This window comes from Dendrobates tinctorius, unplaced genomic scaffold, assembly GCF_039654945.1.
Source record: "Dendrobates tinctorius isolate UK_male_01 unplaced genomic scaffold, ASM3965494v1 ptg000086l, whole genome shotgun sequence".
In the NCBI taxonomy this organism is placed as follows: Eukaryota; Metazoa; Chordata; class Amphibia; order Anura; family Dendrobatidae; genus Dendrobates; species Dendrobates tinctorius.
This window is the reverse complement of record NW_027361754.1, coordinates 42,530,964-42,555,940: the sequence shown is the minus strand read 5'-3', so window position 1 is coordinate 42,555,940 and position 24,977 is coordinate 42,530,964. Positions and strand designations below refer to the sequence as shown.

General features: G+C 46.4%; 1 protein-coding gene across 1 annotated transcript in view; it reads right to left on the bottom strand.

Annotated features, from left to right (window-relative positions):
- Window positions 1-4,632: 4,632 nt before the first annotated feature.
- Window positions 4,633-24,977, bottom strand: part of TNFRSF18 (TNF receptor superfamily member 18) — a 36,731-nt gene continuing 16,386 nt past the window's right edge. Inside the window, exons 5-6 of the mRNA XM_073585314.1 lie at window positions 8,510-8,641; window positions 4,633-7,755 (exon numbers count right to left, since the gene is read on the bottom strand). Coding sequence (XP_073441415.1) covers window positions 7,622-7,755; window positions 8,510-8,641 — 266 coding nt within the window. The 3' untranslated portion in view covers window positions 4,633-7,621. The remainder of the gene's footprint in view (window positions 7,756-8,509; window positions 8,642-24,977) is intronic.

Genomic DNA, 24,977 nt, shown 5'->3' with positions numbered 1-24,977 from the left:
CTTGAAACAGACCACCGCAGTTCCTCTGCCCTACCAACCAAAAACAAAACCCCCGACGTCTTCTCCTCTACAGACCCCAAACCTCCCCAATGGGACTCCCAACTCCGCCATATTTTCCATGATGCCTCGTACGACGCCAAAGTCTGGCTTTTAACAGACTCCCGAATTAACCTTCCTGCTCCTCCGTAACAATCCGCCACAAGTGAGAAGGGCATTCCGTTCCGGAAATCTCCGCGCCTGGTGCCAGCTCCCGAAACCGCTCCCACTGTAAACGAGACAAAGCATCCGCTATAGAATTTTGCACTCCCGGCACATGCACAGCCGAAATCCACGCATTCAATGCCAGACACCGCAAAACGAATTCTCTCATGAGCTTAACAACCGGGGGGGAAGAGGCGGACAAAGTGTTGATTACTGACACCACACTCATATTGTCACAGTGAAACCTAACTCTTTGGTTCTCAAACATTTCACCCCATATTAATACCGCCACGACAATGGGGAACAACTCCAACAAAGCCAGATTTTTCGTGAAGCCTCTCTGCCGCCACCAATCCGGCCAGCTACCAACGCTCCAACCCCCCTTACAAAAAGCCCCGTAACCAACGCCACCTGTCGCGTCCGTATAGATTTCACAATCAAAATCATTCAATATTTCTTTTTGAATCAGAGATCTACCATTGTAAGTCTCCAAAAATCGCTGCCACACCGCCAAATCATCCCGGTGCTCCTTTTTTAACCGGATAAAGTGGTGCGCCGACCGAGCTCCCGCCGTCGCGCACGACAACCGTCGGCAAAAAATCCGGCCCATGGGCATAATCCTGCAGGCAAAGTTCAACCTGCCTAGAAGTGACTGTAATTCTTTTAACGTCACTTTATGCAATCTCATGATTCGCCGCACCTCCAGCCTCAGCAACGACAATTTGTCCTCCGGTAACCGACACTCCATTTTTTCAGAGTCAATCAGTATACCCAAAAAACTTAAGACCGTGCAAGGACCCTCCGTCTTATCTCTCGCCAATGGTACCCCAAAAGACTCCGACACCCATTCCATTGCGGCCAACGTATTCTGACACAAAACCGAATCCGGTGGGCCTATGAACAAGAAATCGTCCAAATAATGAATCACGGACGAAACACCAGCAACGTCCTTAACCGCCCATTCCAAAAAAGTACTGAACGTCTCAAACAGTGAACACGAAATTGCACAACCCATTGGCAAACATCTATCCAAATAATAACCTCCGTTCCAAAAACATCCCAACAAGGGGATGCTATCCGGGTGTACCGGTAGCAGCCTGAAGGCAGACTCAATGTCAGTTTTTGCCAACAAGGCCCCCTTACCGTACCTGTGAACCCATTGCACCGCCGTGTCAAAGGAGGTATAAACAACCGAACATAACTCCTGATCAATGCCGTCATTTACCGACAACCCCTTTGGGTAAGACAGATGCTGAATCAACCTGAATTTATTCGGTTCCTTCTTGAGAACAACCCCAATGGGGAAACAACCATTCCTTCCACAGGAACCTCCGTAAATGGACCTGCCATCCTACCCAATTCAACTTCTTTCAGTATTTTGGCACTCACCACCTCAGAATGCAGTTCAGCTGACCTCAAATTCTTAACCGAAAAGGGGACCGTATGGCTAGGAGAAGGGATTATAAAACCATCCGCAAAACCATCCTGTATCACACCAGCCTTTTTTTGATCAGGGTACCTACTTAGAAAGGGGGCCATCTTTTGAAGCCGCACCGGTGTCTCCCCCTTGACCGGCCGCCACTGCTGGCTTCCCCCTTGTTTTCCTAAAACATTTGGATGCTCCATGCGAACTACCGTTGCAATGGGAGCAAACATGCTTAAACTTGCAGGTACTGCCATACTTGCATTGACCGTCGTTAAACTGCCAGCACGCTCCTGATTTCTCTTTTCCCCCTGACGCCCCTTGACTGCCGCTCCCTTGTGCGGCCTGCTGATTGCCACTCCCTCCGCCACCAAGAAAGGGCTGCCCATACCTAACCGGTGCCATCACCTTTAACCAAAGCCCGATATCCTTTTGGTCCCACCGAATCTCCGGCCGCACCGCCTTCCGCTGCCTAAATTGCTCATCATAACGCAGCCATGCCTGACCCCATACGTATGGTGAGCCTCCCCAATCGCATCCAGATAGCAAAACAAGCCAGAACAATTGCCCGGAGACCTCTCTCCAATCACACTCGCCAATATCGCAAACGCCTGCAGCCAATTGACAAATGTCTGCGGGATCAACCGCCATCTCCGCTTTTCGTCCTCCTCCTTCTTACTATCGTCCTTCTTTCCCTTATCCAAATTAAACTTTTCCAATGGAAGAAGGGAGAAAATCTCCACAAACTCATCCCGCCAGATCTTCTCTTTCACTTCTTTCTTCAAATGTGCACCCAAAGGCCCCTCAAAACACACATATACCTCCCCTTTCGCTCAGTCATCCAATCTCACCGAATCCCCTTTTTCCGTTTCTGTCTGGACCGACACAGATATACCCGCCACTGGTATTTGGCCGCCTCCAACCGGCCTCCTTGCCTCGCTCGCCACGTGCGCCCCTGCCCCCCATCCCCGGGATCCATGCCCCCGCTGGCGACACCGCGGACACGGGTACTCCCCCTGCAGCTGCTCGCACCCCTCCCACAGGCCCCAATGCGTCCCCCGCCAAGGCTGGGCCATGCCCCGCCCCCGAGATCCCCGCTCCCGCTGGTGACATCCCAGACCCGCACGCCATCCCACTTTGCAGCCTCTCCAACATTTGCGACACGCTAAGCAAAAGATCCCGCAGGTCGGGCGCCTCCGCTCCATTCGCTCCCCCCATCCCCCTCACGCCCGATTCAAACCCCCGACTCACACCCGCTACATCAGATACAGCCCCTATGGGCGACAGACAAAACATGGGCTCATACTCACCAAGCTGCGCGGGTGCTGTGTCCCCGCCAGCCGGACATCCGGAATCCTGCCGCTCTCTGTCCTGCCGTTGCTCGCTGTTGGAGTCAGAATCTTCCGTGCCGCTTGGCTGCCCCAGGCCCGCGCCCCTGGCCTCCTCATCACAAGGGGGGACCAGAGCGCCCGCAGCACCACGCACCCCCGACCTCAACCCTGATCTCGAGCGAGTTCGCCCGCGAGACCCAGGCAGGTTTGCCTGGTCCGATCCACGACCCCTGCCAGACAGCACGTCCTTGCTGCCCGCCGCTCCCCCCGCCATCTGTTGAGCGCCAGGGCCTGGCAGCAGGGCATCCCATTCCTGCTGCCCGCCCGCCGAAGTCCTCCTCCTTGTGGTCCTCCTTGCAGGGCCCCACCCTACGGCCTCCACTAGGGGTGCCCGCTGCACCGCTGCTCCCGGCATCCCCGACACAGTCTGTGCTGGCCGCCGCTGTCCTCCCGGCCTGCACCGCCGCTGGTCCGTCCCTCGACGAATCTTCCCTCCTCCCGGGAGCGCCGCGGGCCCGAGCCGCCGCCCGCCGCGCTGCGACAGGCCGCACTTCCGGTGCGGCCCTCACTTCCTGCCCAGGCCGCACCGTTGTGACCCGCCGCCTCCGAGCGCCAGCCAGCCGGCTGGGCGGATTCCTGCCGGAGCTGGGGCAGCGTGGAGAAGCCGCGCCGCTGCACCCAGCCTCCGCAGGGTCCCCGGAGGGGCTCCGGAGCCTGCGCCTGCCGTGCGTAGCTACCTCCGGGGAAAGTCTCTCTGGGGGCCGCGTCCTTCTCCTGCCCGCGCTCTCCTGGGTCCCGGCCTCACGAAGCAGCGAGGACAGCTGCGCCTGGAGCCAGCCTCCCCTCCTGGACCTCGCCACGTCCTGCAGCCTGCCTACGAGCGCCTCCACCGACTCCATCAAGACCGGACGGCGAAGTGATCAGGATCAGGATCCTCTGGTAGGTCTTCCCTCGGCGTTCTCTTCCAGCCAGAATGCGGTTTTTCCCGCACTTTCCTCACCCCAGTATCATCTGTCCCTCCCCCATACTCCTCCCATCATCTGCCTCACCCAATCCCCTCCCAATCCACCCCTATTTCAAAAACCCTGACCTGCCCAACGCAGTCATGGGGGGCCTCCATCTAGCTGGGCTTACTTCCAGCCCCCTCCTGGATGCACGTGGTAATCTCCTAACAATAAAGCACTCATTGTATTGAAACAAGAGCACACAGCCTGATAAGTGACACATCTCTGGAATTAGGGTCTCAGCCCCTACTTCATTCTGCCTTCAGATTACATAGCAAAAATCTGCTGAAAAACTCCCTTTAAGGGGGCAGTAAACCTAAAGCTTATAAAAGTAATGTTTAAAAAAGCTGTTTGTATTATAATATACCCTTATGTGTATGTTTTTTTTCTCAGGACTAGAGTTATGGGGTGTCTTTCAGGGCTTTCGGGCAGTCTTGCTTTTAAAGCTTTTCTCCAACAACATACCATTCATTCGTATAAAAAATAGAGGCTGTGCGTCCCTTTAATTTGCCAAAAATGTGGCTACCTTTCCTGAATTCAGTGTGTGCATGCCCTCAGTATGGCGGAGCTCTTAGTTCTTTGGAGCCTGAGATCAGGAATGATAATATTTTAGCCAAGGATTAAGAGGGACTCTTCAAGATGTAGCATAATGTGAAAACAGTAGACACAAAGATTGAATGTTCCCAGATTTCTTTTTATGACATTTTATATACATAAAAAAGTAATGCATAACTTACAAAAGAATTAAAAAAACAACACCTTGTCTCAACCCAACAACCACCCATCATCTACTCTTTTTTACCCGATACTATGAATTAATTTATCAATATGACAAAATAGTTCGGCAGTTGAATTTTTTTTATTTTTGTATAAAGTTCCAAAAACTTAAAGCTGAAAAAAACTGAAAAAGAAATTACATATAAATTAATTGTTTAGAACGTAAAACTAAAAAAAAGTTAAGGTCAATGAACTACTACATGTGCAAAACTCAAAAAAGTGAATCATGATTAAAGGATACCTGTAATGATCCACTTCAGCTATACAAGAGATCTACCTAAAAGTGTAAAATCAAAGTTAATAATGTACAATTAAAGTAAGAGTGTTATATTAGTTGTGTTAGGAATTTTCACTTGCATGGTATACTCTCATTTCAGAATTGGACATAGTTAAAGGAGATTTGAATTAATGCAGTCCTTTACTTTCTCCCTGCTTATGTGTAAACAGTGACCATGACTGGACTGCAACTCCACCACACCTGTAACAAATCAGACATGTTCATGGTAGTGAATCAGGAAGGAGAAGTGTGAAGACTAAGCTTTGAAGGGGACATTTTTCAATATGTCCTGAATATAAGGGTATCAAAAACAAAATGTATACTGTGTATGGGTATATAAGTGCACTGTGAAATTTTCAATTTTCAGTGGAGTAGTCTAGGCTATGCATTAGATTAGTTATACCCAGATGCGCGCTGCTCACTCATTTCATTTCACTATGAGTCATACTAGGAGGACTTTTGACTTATTGCAACCCTTTACTTTCTCCCTGCTAAGATACAGAGTATGTAGAAACAATGACTGAGACTGGACTGTAGCTAAAGATTACCTCTAACAAATCAAACATCTTCCTGTAAGTGCATCAGGAAGAAGAAACATGAAGATCACAGCCTGAAACCAAAGCTTTTGTTTGGGAAATTTTTCCATGCATACTGTATATGGGTATCTAAGCGCACTGTGAAAACTTTCACTGGAGTTATCTATGCTATTTGTTAGATTATTTATAACCACTTGCATGCTGCTTACGCCTTCTATTTTAGCATAAGGCAAAGTAGGAGGAGATTTGAATTATGGCAGCCCTTTACTTTCTCCCTGCTACAGATAATGTAGAAGCAGTGACTGAGACTGGACTACAGCTCAACTGTATTTGTAACAAATCAAACATATTCCTGTTATTGGATCAGTAATAAGCATGAAGACCACATCATGAAGACTGAGCTTTGAACAGGAAATTTTTCTATATTTACTGCATATGAGTATCTAGAAGCGCTGTGAAATTTTTAATTTCTACTGAAATGGTCTATGCTATGCTTTAAGTTAGTTATTTCCACTTGCAGGCTGCTCACTCCTTCCATTTCAGTATGAATCATAGTAGGAGGAGATTTGACTTATTGCAGCCCTTTACTTTCTCCCTGCTAAGATACAGAGGATGTCAAAACAGTGACTGAGACCTGACTACAGCTCAACATCATCTCTAACAAATCCAACACCTTCCTGATAGTGGATCAGGAAGAAGAAGAAACATGAAGATCACAGCCCGGAAACAAAGCTTTTGAAGGAGAAGTTTATGCAAGTATACAGTATATGGATATCTAAGAGCACTGTGAAAACTTTCACTGGAGTTGTCTATGCTATTCATTAGGTTATTTATATCCACTTGCATGTTGTTTGTTCCTTCTATTTCAGTATGAAGCATAGTAGGAGGAGATTCAAATTATGACCGCCCTTTACGTTCTCCCTGCAAAGATGCAGATAATGTAGAAGCGTTGGCCGAGAATGGACTACAGCTGAACTGCATCTGTAGCAAAATCAAATATCTTCCTGTTATTAGATCAGGAAGAAGAAGCATGAAGACCACAGCATGAAGACTAAGAGGACATTTTTCTATATATACTACCTATGGATATCTAAAAGCACTGTCAATTATTCAATTTTTGCTGGAATTTTCTATGCTATACTTTAAGTTAGTTATATCCACATGCATGTTGCTGACTCCTTCCATTTCAGGATGAGGCATAGTAGGAGGAGATTTGACTTATTGTATCCCTTTACTTTCTCCCTGCGAAGATAAAGAGAATGTAGAAACTGTGACAAAGACCGGACTACAGCTCAACTTTATCTGTAACAAATCAGACATCTTCCTGTTAGTGAATCAGGATGAAGAAGCATGAAGACAACAGCATGAAGACTAAGCTTTGGAAGGGGTAGTTTTTTTTTATATAAATTGTATTTGGGTATCTTAGAGCACTGTGAAATTTTTAGTTTTCAGTGGAGTGGTCTGTGCAATGCGTCAGGTTAGTTATATCCACTTTCATGCTGCTCATTCCTTTCATTTCAGTATGAGGAATACTAGGAGGAGATTTGACTTATTGCAGCCCTTTACTTTCTCCCTGCCAAGACACATAGAATGTACTGCAGAATGAGTGACCATGGCCGGACTACAGCTCAACTGTATCTGTAATAAACCAGGGTGAACCATGAAGGAGTATTTTAAGAGCTATGCACTCATTTTGTAGTCGCAAAACAGGGACAAACAAGGAGCTGACAACACTGTAATATTTGCACTATGTACATACAGTAGTCTACAACTAGCTGGTGAGTAGTTTTTACCCATTGCGGATATAAAAAAAAAATTCCATTTTTTTTGGGAAAATGTAAAGTGGAAATTTAGTTTCCATTACATCTTCGTCACTTAAAATAAAACTATGCAACCACGATATTCCACTATAAAAGTTTGCTGTTCTGGACCATTGGGTATTTTGACATTTGCATAATTTCCTAAAGACTGCCCAGTAGGCATTACGTAACATGCAAAGAATCAGTTAGAAGAAACAAGCTCAATCTGTCGTTAAATTTGTTACTGGCTGTGAAGTCATCTTAGTTGATTCACTAGACATCAAGCTTATGTACTAGGCCATTTCCATGCTCTTCTCCATGTTCTTCTTCTGGATATTGACAGCTCCAGGAATCTGTGTCTTCCTTAGCATTCTTATTAACGATGATGTGAGGTGGGAATTGATCTCCTAAAGAAATTAACATTTATTTACGATAAAGATGTAAATTCTCTTAAAAAGACAAAACATTGAAAAAGCTAAAGGAAATCAAAAAATCAACTCTGACCTTTCCATTTAAAAAAACAACACAAAATATTTTTGAGGCTTTCCTTGTTATTTTATAATTTTGCTAATTTATGTTCAATAATTGTAGTCTTAGTAATTTTTTTAAACAGAAATTGTAAAGATTTTATCTGTAGTTTCAGTTGACTTTTCAGAAAAGGCTATGATATATGTGCAACACTAATTTAAGCTTTTCGAGGACTTGTAACCTACATTTTTCACGAGTTTCACCCTCAACATGAATTATAATTAATTCTTTCATGACGTTTGACGTACATGTACGTCAAAAGTTGTGTCCATGACTTTGATGCGGGCTCGCATGCTGAGCCTACATCTATCATCACACATGATGGCTGATTTAATCAACCACCATGAGACTTTAACGGCCAAGTATGGCTCTGACAATGACCTTTAACAAGCACCATCAGGGGCACGTCGATCCACGCTCCCATTGGCACCATTGACGAGATTGTGAGGCACTGATGGGTTGTCATGACAGCCGAGGGTCTGCTGATGACCCCTGTGCTCTATTTCCAATAAAAATTTCACCACTTTGTAACGCTTGATGACAGTCAGGGGACCTGATAGTTTCCTTTTAACTTTGCATTGATTTTGTATGTTTAATTCTGCTTTATGGCGCTATTTATATTATAATACACACCTGCAATTTTCAATATTTGAGCTGCCTTCATTTTCCATATGAGAAGGTGAATGGCAACTGTTATTAACAAGATAATAAACACCGCTAAAGCCAAGTATAGCGCCAGAGATGTCCAGTTATTGAAAACAGTTCCTGGGGAAAATAAGAGAGAGGATATTAAAGATACAAGGAAACTAATTATACAAATGTCATATTGTACTTTAGGTAAATATACATATTTTCATCTTTTACATTTAAAATAATGCAAAAAGTAAAATGGGACAATGCAACAGTTTGGATACCCTGCATGGTTAACACCTAGTAGCACCCCCTTTTGAAAGTATCTCAACTTGTATACTTTTTTTGTAGCCAGCCAAGAGTCTTTCAATTCTTGTTTCAGGGATTTTCATCCATTCTTCCTTGTAAAATTCTTCCCGTTCTGTAAGATCCCTGGGTCGTTTTACATCCTCTGCTATTTTGAGGTCTAAACACAAATTTTCAATGATGTTCAGATCAGGGGACTGTGAGGGCCATTGTAAAACCTTCAGCTTGCACCTTTTGAGGTCGTGTATTGTGGATTTTGACGTGTTAAGGATCATTATCCAATTGTCAAAGATATCCTCTTTTCATGTTCAGCTTTTTAATACATGGTGTTATGTTTGCATAAAGAAAATGTTGAAATTTCAATAAATCCATTCTTCCCTTTACATGTGAAATGTTCCCTGTGCCATTGGCTTCAACACAACCCAAAGCATGATTGATCCACTCTATGCTTAATGGGTGGTAAGATGTTCTTTTCCTGAAATTCTGTACCCTATTTTCTCCACTCATACCTTTCATCATTGTGGCTAAAGAGATCTATTTTAGCCTCATTGGTCCACAGGACTTGTTTCCAAAATGCATCAGCTTGTTTAGATGGTCTTTTGCATATTTCTGATGCTAATTGTTATGAGGAGGATGCAGGAGAGGTTTTCTTCTGATGACTCTTCCATGAAGGCCATATTTGTGCAGCTGTCTCTGAACAGTAAATCAATGTACCACAACTCCAGAGTCTGCTAAATCTTTCTGAAGATCTTTTTGCAGTCAAGCTGGGGTTCTGATTTGCCTCTCTAGCAATCCTACGAGCAGGTCTGACTGAAATTATGCTTGGTCTTCCAGACCTTATATTGACCTCCACTGTTCCTGTTAACTGCCATTTCTTAAATACATTTCAAACTGAGGAAATAGCAACTTGAAAACACTTTGCTGTCTTCTTACAGCCTTCTCCTGCTTGGTGGGCTCCCACCACTTTCAGAGTACTAGGCAGCTGCTTAGAAGAACCCATGGCTGCTATTTAAAGGCACAAAATAAGAGGAGGCTGTTTTTTTTTTTATAAAGCTGGGAAATTTACATCTCTGGCCTTTCCTAATGATGATAGTGAACAAGTTTCAACCCTAACAGGCTAATCAAGGTCTGAAAACTTGGTCAAAGTTATCAAAAGTTTGCATCTGCCCATTTTCGTTTTTTGGAATTTTTAAAATGTAAAAGATGAAAATGTATACTGTGTATATATATATATACAGTTGTGGCCAAAAGTATTGACACCCCTGCAATTCTGTCAGATAATACTCAGTTTCTTCCTGAAAATGATTGCAGACACAAATTCTTTGTTATTATTATCTTCATTTAATTTGTCTTAAATGAAAAAACACAAAAAGAATTGTCCTAAAGCCAAATTGGATATAATTCCACACCAAACAAAAAAGAGGGTGGACAAAAGTATTGGCACTGTTCGAAAAATCATGTGATGCTTCTCTAATTTGTGTAATTAACAGCACCTGTAACTTACCTGTGGCACCTAACAGGTGTTGGCAATAACTAAATCACACTTGCAGCCAGTTGACATGGATTAAAGTTGACTCAACCTCTGTCCTGTGTCCTTGTGTGTACCACATTGAGCATGGAGGAAAGAAAGAAGACTAAAGAACTGTCTGAGGACTTGAGAAACCAAATTGTGAGGAAGCATGAGCAATCTCAAGGCTACAAGTCCATCTCCAAAGACCTGAATGTTCCTGTGTCTACCGTGCGCAGTGTCATCAAGAAGTTTAAAGCCCATCGCACTGTGGCTAACCTCCCTAGATGTGGTCGGAAAAGAAAAATTGACAAGAGATTTCAATGCAAGATTGTGTGGATGTTGGATAAAGAACCTCGACTAACATCCAAACAAGTTCAAGCTGCCCTGCAGGCCGAGGGTACAACAGTGTCAACCCGTACTATCCGTTGGCGTCTGAATGAAAAGGGACTGTAGGGTAGGAGACCCAGGAAGACCCCACTTCTTACCCCGAGACATAAAAAAGCCAGGCTGGAGTTTGCCAAAACTTACCTGAAAAAGCCTAAAACATTTTGGAAGAATGTTCTCTGGCCAGATGAGACAAAAGTAGAGCTTTTTGGGCAAAAGGCATCAACATAGAGTTTACAGGAGAAAAAAAGAGGCATTCAAAGAAAAAAACACGGTCCCTACAGTCAAACATGGCGGAGGTTCCCTGATGTTTTGGGGTTGCTTTGCTGCCTCTGGCACTGGACTGCTTGACCGTGTGCTTGGCATTATGAAGTCTGAAGACTACCAACAAATTTTGCAGCATAATGTAGGGCCCAGTGTGAGAAAGCTGGGTCTCCCTCAGAGGTCATGGATCTTCCAGCAGGACAATGACCCAAAACACACTTCAAAAAGCACTTGAAAATGGTTTGAGAGAAAGCACTGGAGACTTCTAAGGTGGCCAGCAATGAGTCCAGACCTGAATCCCATAGAACACCTGTGGAGAGATCTAAAAATGGCAGTTTGGAGAAGGCACCCTTCAAATATCAGGGACCTGGAGCAGTTTGCCAAAGAAGAATGGGATAAAATTCCAGCAGAGCATTGTGAGAAACTCATTGATGGTTACCGGAAGCGGTTGGTCGCTGTTATTTTGGCTAAAGGTTGTGCAACCAAGTATTAGGTTGAGGGTGCCAATACTTTTGTCTGGCCCATTTTTGGAGTTTTGTGTGAAATGATCAATGTTTTGCTTTTTCTTCATTCTCTTTTGTGTTTTTTCATTTAAGACAAATTGAATGAAGATAATAATACCAAAGAATTTGTGTTTGCAATCATTTTCAGGAAGAAACAGTATTATCTGACAGAATTGCAGGGGTGTCAATACTTTTGGCCACAACTGTATATATACACAGTATATATATATATATATATATATATTTTTTTTTTTTTTTTTTTTGTTTGCCAAAAGAAAAAGGTAATGTGACATCATTTTAGGGTATTTAGAGATCATTTTATATCCAACTTGCATAACTGTTCACAATAACAGTAATTTTGACCAGGGGTGCAGTAATTGCTCTGTGAAATAATAAGTTGCTTTTTATTGTTTGTTATTATGTATAAACATGTCAAGAATATATATAGAGAGGAACGTGACACATTTCATATATGTTGGCTGCACTTGGTATAATTTTTCCACAGAGGAAGAGAAAAGATTCAAAGACTTCTTAATCACTGCGCCTGTGACTTATGGAGAGTTAACTTTTTCTCTGCTTACCACAAGCTGAGTTTCTAAAGAAAATGTGTTTATTTTCAAGAACTGACTATTTCTGGGAACTTTGGGGGCAGCTCTGTTAGACTAAAGTTATGATCAAGATTTCTCAGTTCTTTGCAAATTTATTTGCAGGCCTAAACAATAAGTTATTGCAGCATGACTATATATATATATATATATATATATATATATATATATATACATATATATATATATATATATATATATACATACACACTAGCTGAAGAGCCCAGCATTGCCCGGGCATAGTAAGTAACTACAGTTAGTTATGACGAATTATCATGATTATATCAATATATAAAGCTGAGTGTAGAGCCCCGCCCACTCCGCATAGCCACATTCTCTATAATATCCCACATCATCCCGTCAAAGCCAGTAAAAGCACAATTCCCCATTGACTTGCATTGGGGTCGGGTTTCGGACGAAACTCCGACTTTTTTTGCCCTAGTCGGACCAGTTTCATCTGAAACAAATTTTGTTTCATGAAACCCGATCCGACCAAAGTCGCTCAACTCTAATTACATGTTATATGGGTATATTCAGGTGAATTATGGGGAAAGTAGCACTTTAAAAAAACTCACAGCATCAGAGCACAGTAACACATCAATAATGCATAAAAGTGTCTGTGAGAAAATATTGAATCCACATGACATTTAATATGTGCACTTTCCTACATTCATGTGTGTCACTTAATGACACCACACGGGAGAGAGGGATTCATTTCTATCATGCACTCACTGCTCCTTTCAGGGGGACAGACGATGGCTGGAGCTTATGTTCCTTGGAATGCTAGATTTTTCCCACCATGTCACTGTCTGCTGAGGTGCTATCAAGTGGGAAGACTTGCGCATAGCAACCAATCACAGCTCAGCTACTTTTAACCAGCTCTGGTGAAATGAGAGATGCTTAGTGATTGGTTGTAAATAGTGTTGAGCATTCCGATACCGCAAGTATCGGGTATCGGCCGATATTAGCGGTATCGGAATTCCGATACTTAGTTCCGATACTTTTGTCATATCGGATTCCGGAATCGGAATCGGAATAGGAAGTTCCCATCATGCTATGAGCCTGCTTGCTTTGATTAAGCCAATGGGAATCCTCCGAAGTGTGGGCACATCCTGTTAGGCATGTAGGCATGTTAACTATTGGCATGGCTGTGATTGGCTGCCGAAATGATGTCATGATGCACTATAAAAGCCACCGCAGCCGCCATTTCTGGTCACTCTGCTGTGAATTCAGTTAGGGACAGGCTGCTGTAGAAGACTGTGAGGGACAGTTAGAAATAGCGATTCCACCAAACATCTAGTGCTTTACCCAGGCTACATAAACCACCACTGTAGCCTTCTTTGCCCTAGCAGCAGTGTTCACAGCTGTCTGCAAGGGCTGTGTGAGTGCAGCTCACGCTGTGGAGTGGGTCCTGCAGCCACGTCAGGCTGTAGGCCACCCAGTGTGATCACTGCTGCCTCATACATCTTTTATTTTTTGAGCTGCATTTTTTACATAATTTCAATCTAGTGTGCTTCCATCCGTATCCATATACGTTGGTTGCAAACACTAGTAGTAGACAGCGGAGCCTTTCTGCAGCCTTTCAGTGCTAGTGTCCACTTTGCTGCACTGTTCACGGCTGTCTGAGAGGTCTCTGACTGTGTGTGAGTGCAGCTCACGCTGAGTAGTGTGTCCTGCAGCTACGTCTGGCTGTAGGACGCTCAGCGTGCGTCAGTGCCTCACACATATTTTTATTTGAGTGCAGCTCATTTTTTCTTCTATTAGTGTGCATCCATCCGTCTCCATCTACGGTGGTTGCAAACACTATAAAGGAGTACACAGCGGAGCCTTTCTGCAGCCTGTCAGTGCCAGTGCCCACTTAGCTGCACTGTTGACGGCTGTCTGAGAGGCCTCTGACTGTGTGTGAGTGCAGCTCACGCTGAGTAGAGTGTCCTGCAGCTACGTCTGGTTGTAGGACGCTCCACGTGCGTCACTGCCTCACACATATTTGTCTTTGAGTGCAGCTCATTTTTTCTTCTCCTATTAGTGTGCATCCATCCGTATCCATCAACATTGGTTGGTTGCAAACACTATATAGGAGTAGATAGAGGAGCCTTTTTTTCTGGCTTGTGCCCTGCCGGCGCAGCCAGATTAGTATTACCCAATTTTTTTGGAGCCTCATCTTTTGCATTGTAGGTTACCTGCCTGCATTGTAATAGCTCCAAAAAGTTGGTGATACTATCAGTTTCAATTCTTTGTTCACATACTTTGAGTTTGTTTCCAACAAAGAAACCACAAAAAAAGTTCACCAAACACTACATTTTGAACTTGTGTAGGCCACATCAGCTCCTATTAAAGTCTAGTCCACACACACACACACTTCATAAAATTAGTGTTTCTTGTACCTGTAACCAGCTGTTCAGGAATAAGCACACTAAGCCCCCCCTTTGTACTTTTTTGCCTATCTTAAGCAGTCTTGCAAGATGAAGAAGGCAGGGAGTAAGGCGCGTGGGCGTGGGCGTGGGCGTGGAGTTTCAGCAGGGAGAGGACGTGGGGATTCTGCAGGGAGAGGACGTGGGGATTCTACAGGTAGAGGACGTGGGGATTCTGGGCCTGCTGCGGGCACCAGTGGATCAGCATCCCCCAGTTTTAGCAGGCAACAGTCCTTTATGCGCAGCTTTGTAGGACCTCAACGTACCCCACTGCTGCGGGAGGAACAAATTGAAGCCGTTGTCGGATGGATGGCAGCTAACGCATCGACTTCAATTACTTCCGCATCCTCTCAGGGTCAGAGCACCGAAGAGCAACCATCTGTCTCTTCACCACCTGCCAAAGTGCCCAGGCAGTCAGAGAGACATGGACAGGAGCCATCACAGTCTCTACTTCTGTTCTCGGAATCTGTTGGCTTGGAAAGAGGGGGCCAGCCAAGCAGCATTCCTGAATGTGAAGAAGAGGGAGTATGCAGTGATGCGCAACTTCTTTGTCCCTCTGAATCTGAAGAGGCGAGTGGGCCAGTGCCTATGGTCAGCACACCTCAGTACGCATCAGATGATGACGAGACTCAGTTGCCACTTTCTGGTGCGTACGGTGCTGGCGAGACAACCCCGGAGAAGCAGCTGTTTGAAGAGGGGAGGGAAGATGATGAGGTCCTTGACCCATCATGGCGTGAGCAACAGGAAGGTGGTGGGAGCAGCTCGGAGGAAGAGATTCCCCTACCGGCCAAAACAGGAGGCAGAGGGAGGGGGAAGACTTGGTTGCCTGTACCCTCCACTTCGGCACCCGTTAGGAGCATTCCTCCTTCCAAAGGCAAACCGGGCGCTCACAAGAGTTGCAGTGCGTGGTCCTTTTTTGACACAGTTGCAGATGACATTTGCTTTGTCAAATGCAAGCTGTGTCATCAGAGAGTCAAAAGAGGGAGAAATGTCAGCAACCTCAATACCACAAATATGTGGAAACATGTGCGCACCAAGCACGAGTTGGAGTTGCAGAGACACCCTGAAGACGTAGGCCAACGTACAGCACCACCTACCACCTCTTCAGTTCGTGTTGGGCCCTCTTCCTCCAGCTCACACACTGCTGGTTCGGCTTCCTCACAGGATCGCCAAGGAAGAACCTCTGCCACTGTTGTCCGGAGACCCTGTCAGATTACACCCATAGCAGCACGTTCCCATCCATCACAGCCATCGGTAGCACAGGCATGGGATAAAAGGCGCCCTTACTCGGCAAACCATCCCCGAGCACAGTCTCTGAATGCTGGCATTGCCAAACTTCTGGCAGTTGAAATGCTGTCATTCAGGCTGGTGGACACTGACACCTTCCGGGACTTAATGGCATTGGCAGTCCCCCAATACAACGTGCCCAGCCGCTTTTATTTCAGCAGGCGAGCCGTCCCTGCCCTGCAGAAACATGTTGAGGGCAAAATAAAACATGCGCTACTAAACGCCGTTAGTAGCAAGGTCCACCTGACCACCGATGCGTGGACCAGTAACCATGGACAGGGACGATACCTTTCCCTCACTGCCCACTGGGTCAATGTTGTGGAGCTGGGTACGGATCTGGAGAGTGGCGCTGTACGTGTTCTTCCAACGCCACGGATTGCAGGACTCCAGTCTGTACACATAGACTCCTCCTCCTACTCAAGTTCCTCAGAAACAGCAGAGCAGGAGCCTGTTACGACCGATATGAGCACAGCCGTGGCCAAACGTCAACAGGCTGTACTCAAATTAATTTCTTTGGGGAATCGAAGCCACACAGCGCAGGAGCTCTGGAATGCTATCAAGCTGGAGAGCGATGTGTGGTTTGGGCCAGCGAATCTCCAGCCGGGCTTGGTAGTGTGTGACAATGGCCGAAATCTGGTGGCAGCTCTTGGCCTAGGCAACCTCACACACATCCCATGTCTGGCACATGTTCTTAACTTGGTTGTGCAGAGCTTTCTGAGGGACTATCCGGATCTTGCTGCACTGTTGCACAAGGTCCGCATAGAGTGCGCTCACTTGCGACGTTCCAGCACGGCAAGATCGCGCCTCGCTGCTCTGCAGCGACGATTTGGCCTTCCGGAACATCGCATCATATGTGACCTACCCACCCGGTGGAATTCAACGTTACATATGTTGGAGCGGTTGTGTGAGCAGCAGGCAGCAGTCATGGAGTACCAGCTGCATCAGGCGCAAACAAGTCGCACTGTGCGCCGTTCACACTTCAGCACCATTGAGTGGGCCTCTATGAAGGACATCTGCCTCGTTTTGCGTGCCTTCGATGAATCCACGCGGATGGCGAGTGCAGATGATGCACTAGTCAGCATGACTGTCCCCCTTATCTGCCTGCTTCAACAAACACTGCAAGCACTAAGGGATGAGGTTTCAGAAGAGGTGGAGGATGAGGAGTCCCAAATGCCATCTGCTTCTGGACAGTCTGCGCTACGTGTTTCCTCACAAAGGCCTAGGCAGGGGACACTTTGTGAGGAGGATGAGGAGGAGTCGATGGAGGAGGAAGACATCTCTCCAGAGGAGGGAGGTACACAAACCTCTACTCAGTATGTACAGCGAGGGTGGGGTGATGCAGAGCAGGCCGAGGTCACGCCTCAAACAGGGGACAGCGGTTCTTTGGCAGTTGGGAGTCTGCAGCACATGGTTGATTTCATGCTGCAGTGCCTGAGAAACGACCGCCGCATCGCCCACATTCTCGTCTCGGCTGATTATTGGGTGTACACCCTCCTAGATCCTCGCTACCGGGACAGCGTACAAAGGCTCATACCAACGTTGAACCGGGAGCGTAAAATGCGGGAGTACGAAGAGTCACTGGTGCAGTCCATAATGTTTTCCATTCCACCCGACAGCATTGTTGCTAGTGCTTTACAAAGCAGCTCTGTGCGTCGAGGCAGTGGAGGAAACTCTGCACAAAGAGGGAGCAGAGGCAGCGCCGCAGCACAAGGCAAGACCACTATGGCCCAAATGTGGCAAAGTTTTGTGTGTCCACCACAATTGTCTACACCATCAGCGACGCCTCGAGTCAGCAGGAGGCAACGCTTCCGTCAGATGGTGTCAGACTACATGTCTTGCCCTGTCGCTGTACTCCCAGATGGCTCTTCCCCCTTCAAGTTTTGGGTCTCTAAGCTGGATACATGGCCAGAGCTTAGCCAGTATGCATTGGAGGTGCTGGCTTGCCCTGCTGCCAGTGTATTATCGGAACGTGTCTTTAGTGCCGCAGGTGGTGTACTAACAGACCGTCGCACGCGACTATCTTCCGATAATGTTGACCGGCTGACTTTTCTGAAAATGAACAAGGCCTGGATCTCCAAAGACTTTGCCATTCCTCTTACAGACTAAATTAGTGGTTGGCAACTGTATCCAGGTCTGCTGGTGTGTTCATTTTTCTACCACCTGAACTATAATCCCTTTGCTTCAACACAGCCAGTTGTCGCTCAGATGTGTCGTCTGCACAGAGAAACACACTAGCTCCTGTGTTAGTGGGGTTCAGTAATGCCAGCTGATCCCCTGCTGTGTGGACGGCAAAGTCACCAGCTCCATCAACATTCAAACCACTACTGATTTTTAACCGTGCCCAACTTAGGTCTCTGGCTCCACTGTCTCTACTATTTCCCCTGACCTCCAACCCCGCCATCTACATCTCTGAAGTGGCGTCAGCACAATCTACACTTGTTCCTGTGTTCCTGTGGCTCAGTCCCATCAGTTTATCCCCTGATGTGTGTCCGGCAAGGTCTCCTGCTCTGTCCACATTCCCATAACCAGTAGTGGGAATGAGGACAGAGCTGGCGAACTTGCCGGACAAACATCAGGGGATCAACTGACGGGACTGAGCACCAGTAACACAGGAACAAGTGTAGATTGTGCTGACGCCACTTCAGAGATGTAGCTGGCGGGGTTGGAGGCCAGGGTAAATAGTAGAGACAGTGGAGCCAGAGGCCTAAGTGGAGCATGGTTAGAATCAGTAGTAGTCCACAACCTCCATAAAAACCGCTGCCCATTGGCCTCTGCATGCGGCATGCGTAATCCTGGGCTCCAACAGCGTCAGTTGGTGTTCAGAAGTGTCGTCTCCACAGAGCCAAACACATTCGTTCAAGTGTTAGTGGGGTTCATCATTGCCAGCTGATCCCCTGCTGTGGAGATGGCAGTCTCTCCTGCTGTCTCCGCATTACAAAGACAGTAGGCCTCTGCCTACACCCTCCTATTTCCTGGGCTTCAACACAGCCAGTTGTAGTTCGGAAGTGCCGTCCACACGGAAAGAGATACTTGCTCCCGTGTCTCAGTGGGGTTCAGTAATGTCAGCTGATCCCCTGCTGTGTGGATGGCAGTCTCTCCTGCTGTAACCTCATTCGAAATACAGTAGGCCTCTGCCTACACCCTCCTATTTCCTGGGCTTCAACACAGCCAGTTGTAGTTCGGAAGTGCCGTCCACACGGAAAGAGATACTTGCTCCCGTGTCTCAGTGGGGTTCAGTAATGTCAGCTGATCCCCTGCTGTGTGGATGGCAGTCTCTCCTGCTGTCACCTCATTCAAAATACAGTAGGCCTCTGCCTACACCCTCCTATTTCCTGGGCTTCAACACAGCCAGTTGTAGTTCGGAAGTGCCGTCCACACGGAAAGAGATACTTGCTCCCGTGTCTCAGTGGGGTTCAGTAACGTCAGCTGATCCCCTGCTGTGTGGATGGCAGTCTCTCCTGCTGTAAACTCATTCAAAATACAGTAGGCCTCTGCCTACACCCTCCTATTTCCTGGGCTTCAACACAGCCAGTTGTAGTTCGGAAGTGCCGTCCACACGGAAAGAGATACTTGCTCCCGTGTCTCAGTGGGGTTCAGTAATGTCAGCTGATCCCCTGCTGTGTGGATGGCAGTCTCTCCTGCTGTCACCTCATTCAAAATACAGTAGGCCTCTGCCTACACCGTCCTATTTCCTGGGCTTCAACACAGCCAGTTGTAGTTCGGAAGTGCCGTCCACACGGAAAGAGATACTTGCTCCCGTGTCTCAGTGGGGTTCAGTAACGTCAGCTGATCCCCTGCTGTGTGGATGGCAGTCTCTCCTGCTGTAACCTCATTCAAAATACAGTAGGCCTCTGCCTACACCCTCCTATTTCCTGGGCTTCAACACAGCCAGTTGTAGTTCGGAAGTGCCGTCCACACGGAAAGAGATACTTGCTCCCGTGTCTCAGTGGGGTTCAGTAATGTCAGCTGATCCCCTGCTGTGTGGATGGCAGTCTCTTCTGCTGTCACCTCATTCAAAATACAGTAGGCCTCTGCCTACACCCTCCTATTTCCTGGGCTTCAACACAGCCAGTTGTAGTTCGGAAGTGCCGTCCACACGGAAAGAGATACTTGCTCCCGTGTCTCAGTGGGGTTCAGTAACGTCAGCTGATCCCCTGCTGTGTGGATGGCAGTCTCTCCTGCTGTAACCTCATTCGAAATACAGTAGGCCTCTGCCTACACCCTCCTATTTCCTGGGCTTCAACACAGCCAGTTGTAGTTCGTAAGTGCCGTCCACACGGAAAGAGATACTTGCTCCCGTGTCTCAGTGGGGTTCAGTAATGTCAGCTGATCCCCTGCTGTGTGGATGGCAGTCTCTCCTGCTGTCACCTCATTCAAAATACAGTAGGCCTCTGCCTACACCCTCCTATTTCCTGGGCTTCAACACAGCCAGTTGTAGTTCGGAAGTGCCGTCCACACGGAAAGAGATACTTGCTCCCGTGTCTCAGTGGGGTTCAGTAATGTCAGCTGATCCCCTGCTGTGTGGATGGCAGTCTCTCCTGCTGTCACCTCATTCAAAATACAGTAGGCCTCTGCCTACACCCTCCTATTTCCTGGGCTTCAACACAGCCAGTTGTAGTTCGGAAGTGCCGTCCACACGGAAAGAGATACTTGCTCCCGTGTCTCAGTGGGGTTCAGTAATGTCAGCTGATCCCCTGCTGTGTGGATGGCAAAGTCTCCTGCTGCCTACACAGTCGTACCACTACTGATTTTTAACCGTGCTCCAATTAGGCCTGTGGCTCCACTGTCTCTCGTATTTCCCCTGTCCTCCAACCCTGCCAGTTACAGCTCCGAAGTGGCGTCTGCACAATCCACACTTGTTCCTGTGTTACAGGTGTTCAGTCCGGTCAGTTAATCCCCTGATGTGTGTCCGGCAATGTCGCCTGCTCTGTCCACATTCCCATTATGGGAATGTGGACAGAGCAGGCGACATTGCCGGACACACATCAGGGGATTAACTGACCGGACTGAACACCTGTAACACAGGAACAAGTGTGGATTGTGCAGACGCCACTTCGGAGCTGTAACTGGCGGGGTTGGAGGACAGGGGAAATACGAAAATCAATGAAGCCACAGGCCTAAGTGGAGCTTGGTTCAAATTAGTAGTCTACAACCGATCTTAAAATTTCTTCAATGCAGCCTCAGCCTGCTCCGTGCTTGTCCCTGGGCTTCAACACAGCCAGTTGTTGCTCGGAAGTGCCGTCTTCACAGAGTAAAACACTAGCTCCTGTGTTTGTGGGGTTCAGTAACGTCAGCTGTTCCCCTGCTGTTTTGATGGCAATCTGTCCTGCTGCCTCCCAATTGACAGCACATCAGGCCTCAGCCTGCTAAGTGCTTGTCCTGGGCTCCAACATCGCCAGTTGCTGCTCATAACTGACTTTGGCACGGGTACTCCCTCCTGCCCAGCTTGGTTCCAGCCCTGCCTGCTGTTTCCGGGAAGTGTCAATGTCAGTTTGCCACCCCAAGTTGCCATGTCGTGTTGCGGTTGGGTTAGCCGAGGCTAGGGTGCCAGCAGTTTAGGTGCTTCCTATGTGGACTGCGGGTTCTGGTAAGAAAGGCTTGTTCCATAGTGCCAGTAGGACAAGCACCCCCTGTAGGACTGTGTGATTCGGTAACTGCGGCCAGCTTGCGGCATGCCAACTTTGCTTTTCAGGGGTAACTTCTGATACCCCTCCGGGTTCCAGCACCATCAGCTGGTTCTCGTCAGAGCCTTTGGCCTAGGTGCCTCCATCTCGGTATCCGAGTTCCGGCAACGTCTGCTGGTCCTTGGTAGTGCTTTGTAGCACAGGTACCTCCTGCTTAGTAACCGGGTTCCAGCACCGTCAGCTGGTCCTCGGTTGTGCCATTGGCTCTTATTCCTTCTGCTGCCCCTCCGGGTGCCAGCACTGTCAGCTGGTCCTCGCTATTTCCATTTGCTCTTGCAGCTTATGCTACCCCTCCGGGTTCCAGCACCGTCAGCTGGTTCTCGTCAGAGCCTTTGGCCTAGGTGCCTCCATCTCGGTATCCGAGTTCCGGCAACGTCTGCTGGTCCTTGGTAGTGCTTTGTAGCACAGGTACCTCCTGCTTAGTAACCGGGTTCCAGCACCGTCAGCTGGTCCTCGGTTGTGCCATTGGCTCTTATTCCTTCTGCTGCCCCTCCGGGTGCCAGCACTGTCAGCTGGTCCTCGCTATTTCCATTTGCTCTTGCAGCTTATGCTACCCCTCCGGGTTCCAGCACCGTCAGCTGGTTCTCGTCAGAGCCTTTGGCCTAGGTGCCTCCATCTCGGTATCCGAGTTCCGGCAACGTCTGCTGGTCCTTGGTAGTGCTTTGTAGCACAGGTACCTCCTGCTTAGTAACCGGGTTCCAGCACCGTCAGCTGGTCCTCGGTAGTGCCATTGGCTCTTGTTCCTTCTGCTGCCCCTCCGGGTGCCAGTACCGTCAGCTGGTTCAAGAGGACAAAGAACAGGAAGACAACCACCAAGATGCAGAACAACAAGAGAGAGAAGACAAAGAAGCATAAAAAAAACAAAGCAGAAGAACATTAAGCATAAGACTAATACTCTGAGCAAATGATATTATCTTATTTATAAGCAGAAGAAGACTAAGCAGTGTATGGGGGTGAGTCCGTTCCTCCTCGTGGTGCCCCTGGAAAAGGCCTGCTGCTGCAGGCCAAACTGAACGCGGACAAATCCTGTTGTAAATCTTTTGTGACAGGCAGAACGGAAGGTGTAAACTTCTAACTTTTCTAGATAACAACTACAGGAATGCCTGACACAAACAAGAATATGATGAAGAAGAATAGGAAGAAGATGAAGAAGCTGAATATGTAGAATAATAATTGTTGAATAAGAAGAATATGAAGAATGTAAGAAAAGGAAGAAGAAGAAGAAGAAGAAGAAGAATGTAAAAAAAGGAAGTAGAAGAATTTAAAAAAGGAAGAAGAAGAAGAATGTAAAAAAAGGAATAAGAAGAAGAATGTAAAAAAAGGAAGAAGAAGAAGAATGTAAAAAAAGGAAGTAGAAGAATGTAAAAAAAGGAAGAAGAAGAAGAAGAAGAATGTAAAAAAAGGAATAAGAAGAAGAAGAAGAAGGTAAAAAAAGGAAGAAGAATAAGAAAAAAGAAGAAAGAAGAAAGAAGAAGAAGACATACATGTCTGGCAAAATATAAATGAGGCTAACATAGTCAATATCTTTGTAACTCCTAACATCTTTAAAAAAAAGTTTAATTCCTGCTATTCCATTTGATTGGGCTAAACCTCTATGGCTTTAATGTCTCCTCCACCTCCCACAATACATTCTACATTATTCTTAGTTGTTTTTCTTCATGTAGAATTAACCTACAAGGAAAGAAAGGGTTTTTTTTAATTCCGATATTTTGGCCCCATTGACTTGCATTGGTTCCCGGTATCGGAATCGGCGATACCGATACTTTTTTTTAAGATCGGCCGATCCATTCCGATCCGATATTTTCAAGTATCGGCTGGTATCGCTCAACTCTAGTTGTAAAGAAAACTGTTGGTCATAGCAACCAATCACAGCTCAGCTACTTTTAACCAGCTCTGGTGAAATGAGAGATGCTTAGTGATTGATTGCAAGGAAAACTGTTGGTCATAGCAACCAATCACAGCTTAGCTTCTTTTGAACAGCTCTGGCGAAATGAAAGATGCTTCGTGATTGGTTGGTGATACACACACACATTGATTTTTATATATATATATATATATATATATATACACACTGTATATATATACTGTGTATATATATATATATATATATATATATAGTGAGTGATTGGCTCTGCGGTGGGCGCTGGACGCTGTTTGTTGGTTCAAAATAAAAAAGTGTCTGTCTTATTAAAAGTTCATAAACAGTCAGTGGTGACAAAAATAACACAGCTTCTTCCAGGCAAACAAAAGTATTGCAGAACAAACCAGAAAAATAACTAATCCATATAACACAAGGCCTCAGCGTTGAGGCTTTGTGCCCACATATGCAGAAAATTTCTGCATGAAAACCGGACTCCTTCCCAGAAAACGTGCGTTTTTTGCGCATTTTCTCTGCATTTTTTGCGCAAAAACCGCTCATTTTTTATGCGTTTTTTTCCGCGCGTCCCCAGACTCATAGAAAATAGCTAAAAATGCGGACTTCATCCGCAAAATTAACGAACATGTTGCGTTTTTTACCGCGATGTGTTTTTTTTTCGCGGAAAAAACGCCTCAATATGCACAAAAATATGCATTAAAATAAATGGAATGCTTCTTTTAAGCGATTTTTAAGTGTTTTTGCAGGTAAAAACGCTTAAAAAATGGGAAAAAAATGCTTATGTGGGCACACAGCCTTAAATGTGAGTCTTTTCCTCTCAACTCTGGCAGGGTCTGAGCAGCACATTCAAGGCTTCCTCACCTTGCAAAACACATGAGACAGCCCCAGCTGCCTTAAATTAGACTATTCAAGGCCTGGACTGGAGGTACGTGAGAGGCTGACCCCACCCAGCTCTTTAAGATGCTCGTAAAACCGGACCCTGAATCTGGGCTCTTAAAAACACCTCTCAGCACTAAGTGTGCTGGAGCCTGCTTCTCCGTATCCTACATCACCGAGACTTGACATCTTGGGAACACATACCTCCCATCCACAACTTGTCCAGCTGCCTCCTTACAATATAAATATATATTGTGACGTAGCGATTACTAAGTGGGTAAGCGATCACTTGGCAGCGATATTTAAACAGCAACCGTTTATTTAAATCCATTTCTAGTTTATTATATCACCATAAACCACGGTAGGCCTTGCAAATCTCACATATCTGACATACAGTCCCATTTCAACTGTGGCTATGTCCGCACAGATCAATAACTGACACCTGTCAGTTCACACAATTCCGCATGCTCTGGGTTACCTGCTTATTCATTTTGCAGGCTTCACAGTCTGGCTTTATCTTGGTCCTCTCGCAAGTCCAGACCCTCAATAGCTCCCTGGACTTTCAGGGTTTCAGCCAGCTCCAGTTTCACACATGGTCTTTTTTTCCTTTCTCCCTGTGTGGTGCAACCAGGAAGCATATAGGACCTTTCTGACATCACCCCTGGGAGGTATGTGGTTAACCAGCCCCACCCATCACTTTCTGGTTAACCCTTAAATCCAGTCCTAATCAAATATACAGGTTTGTGAGAAAACAAAACCCAGCAA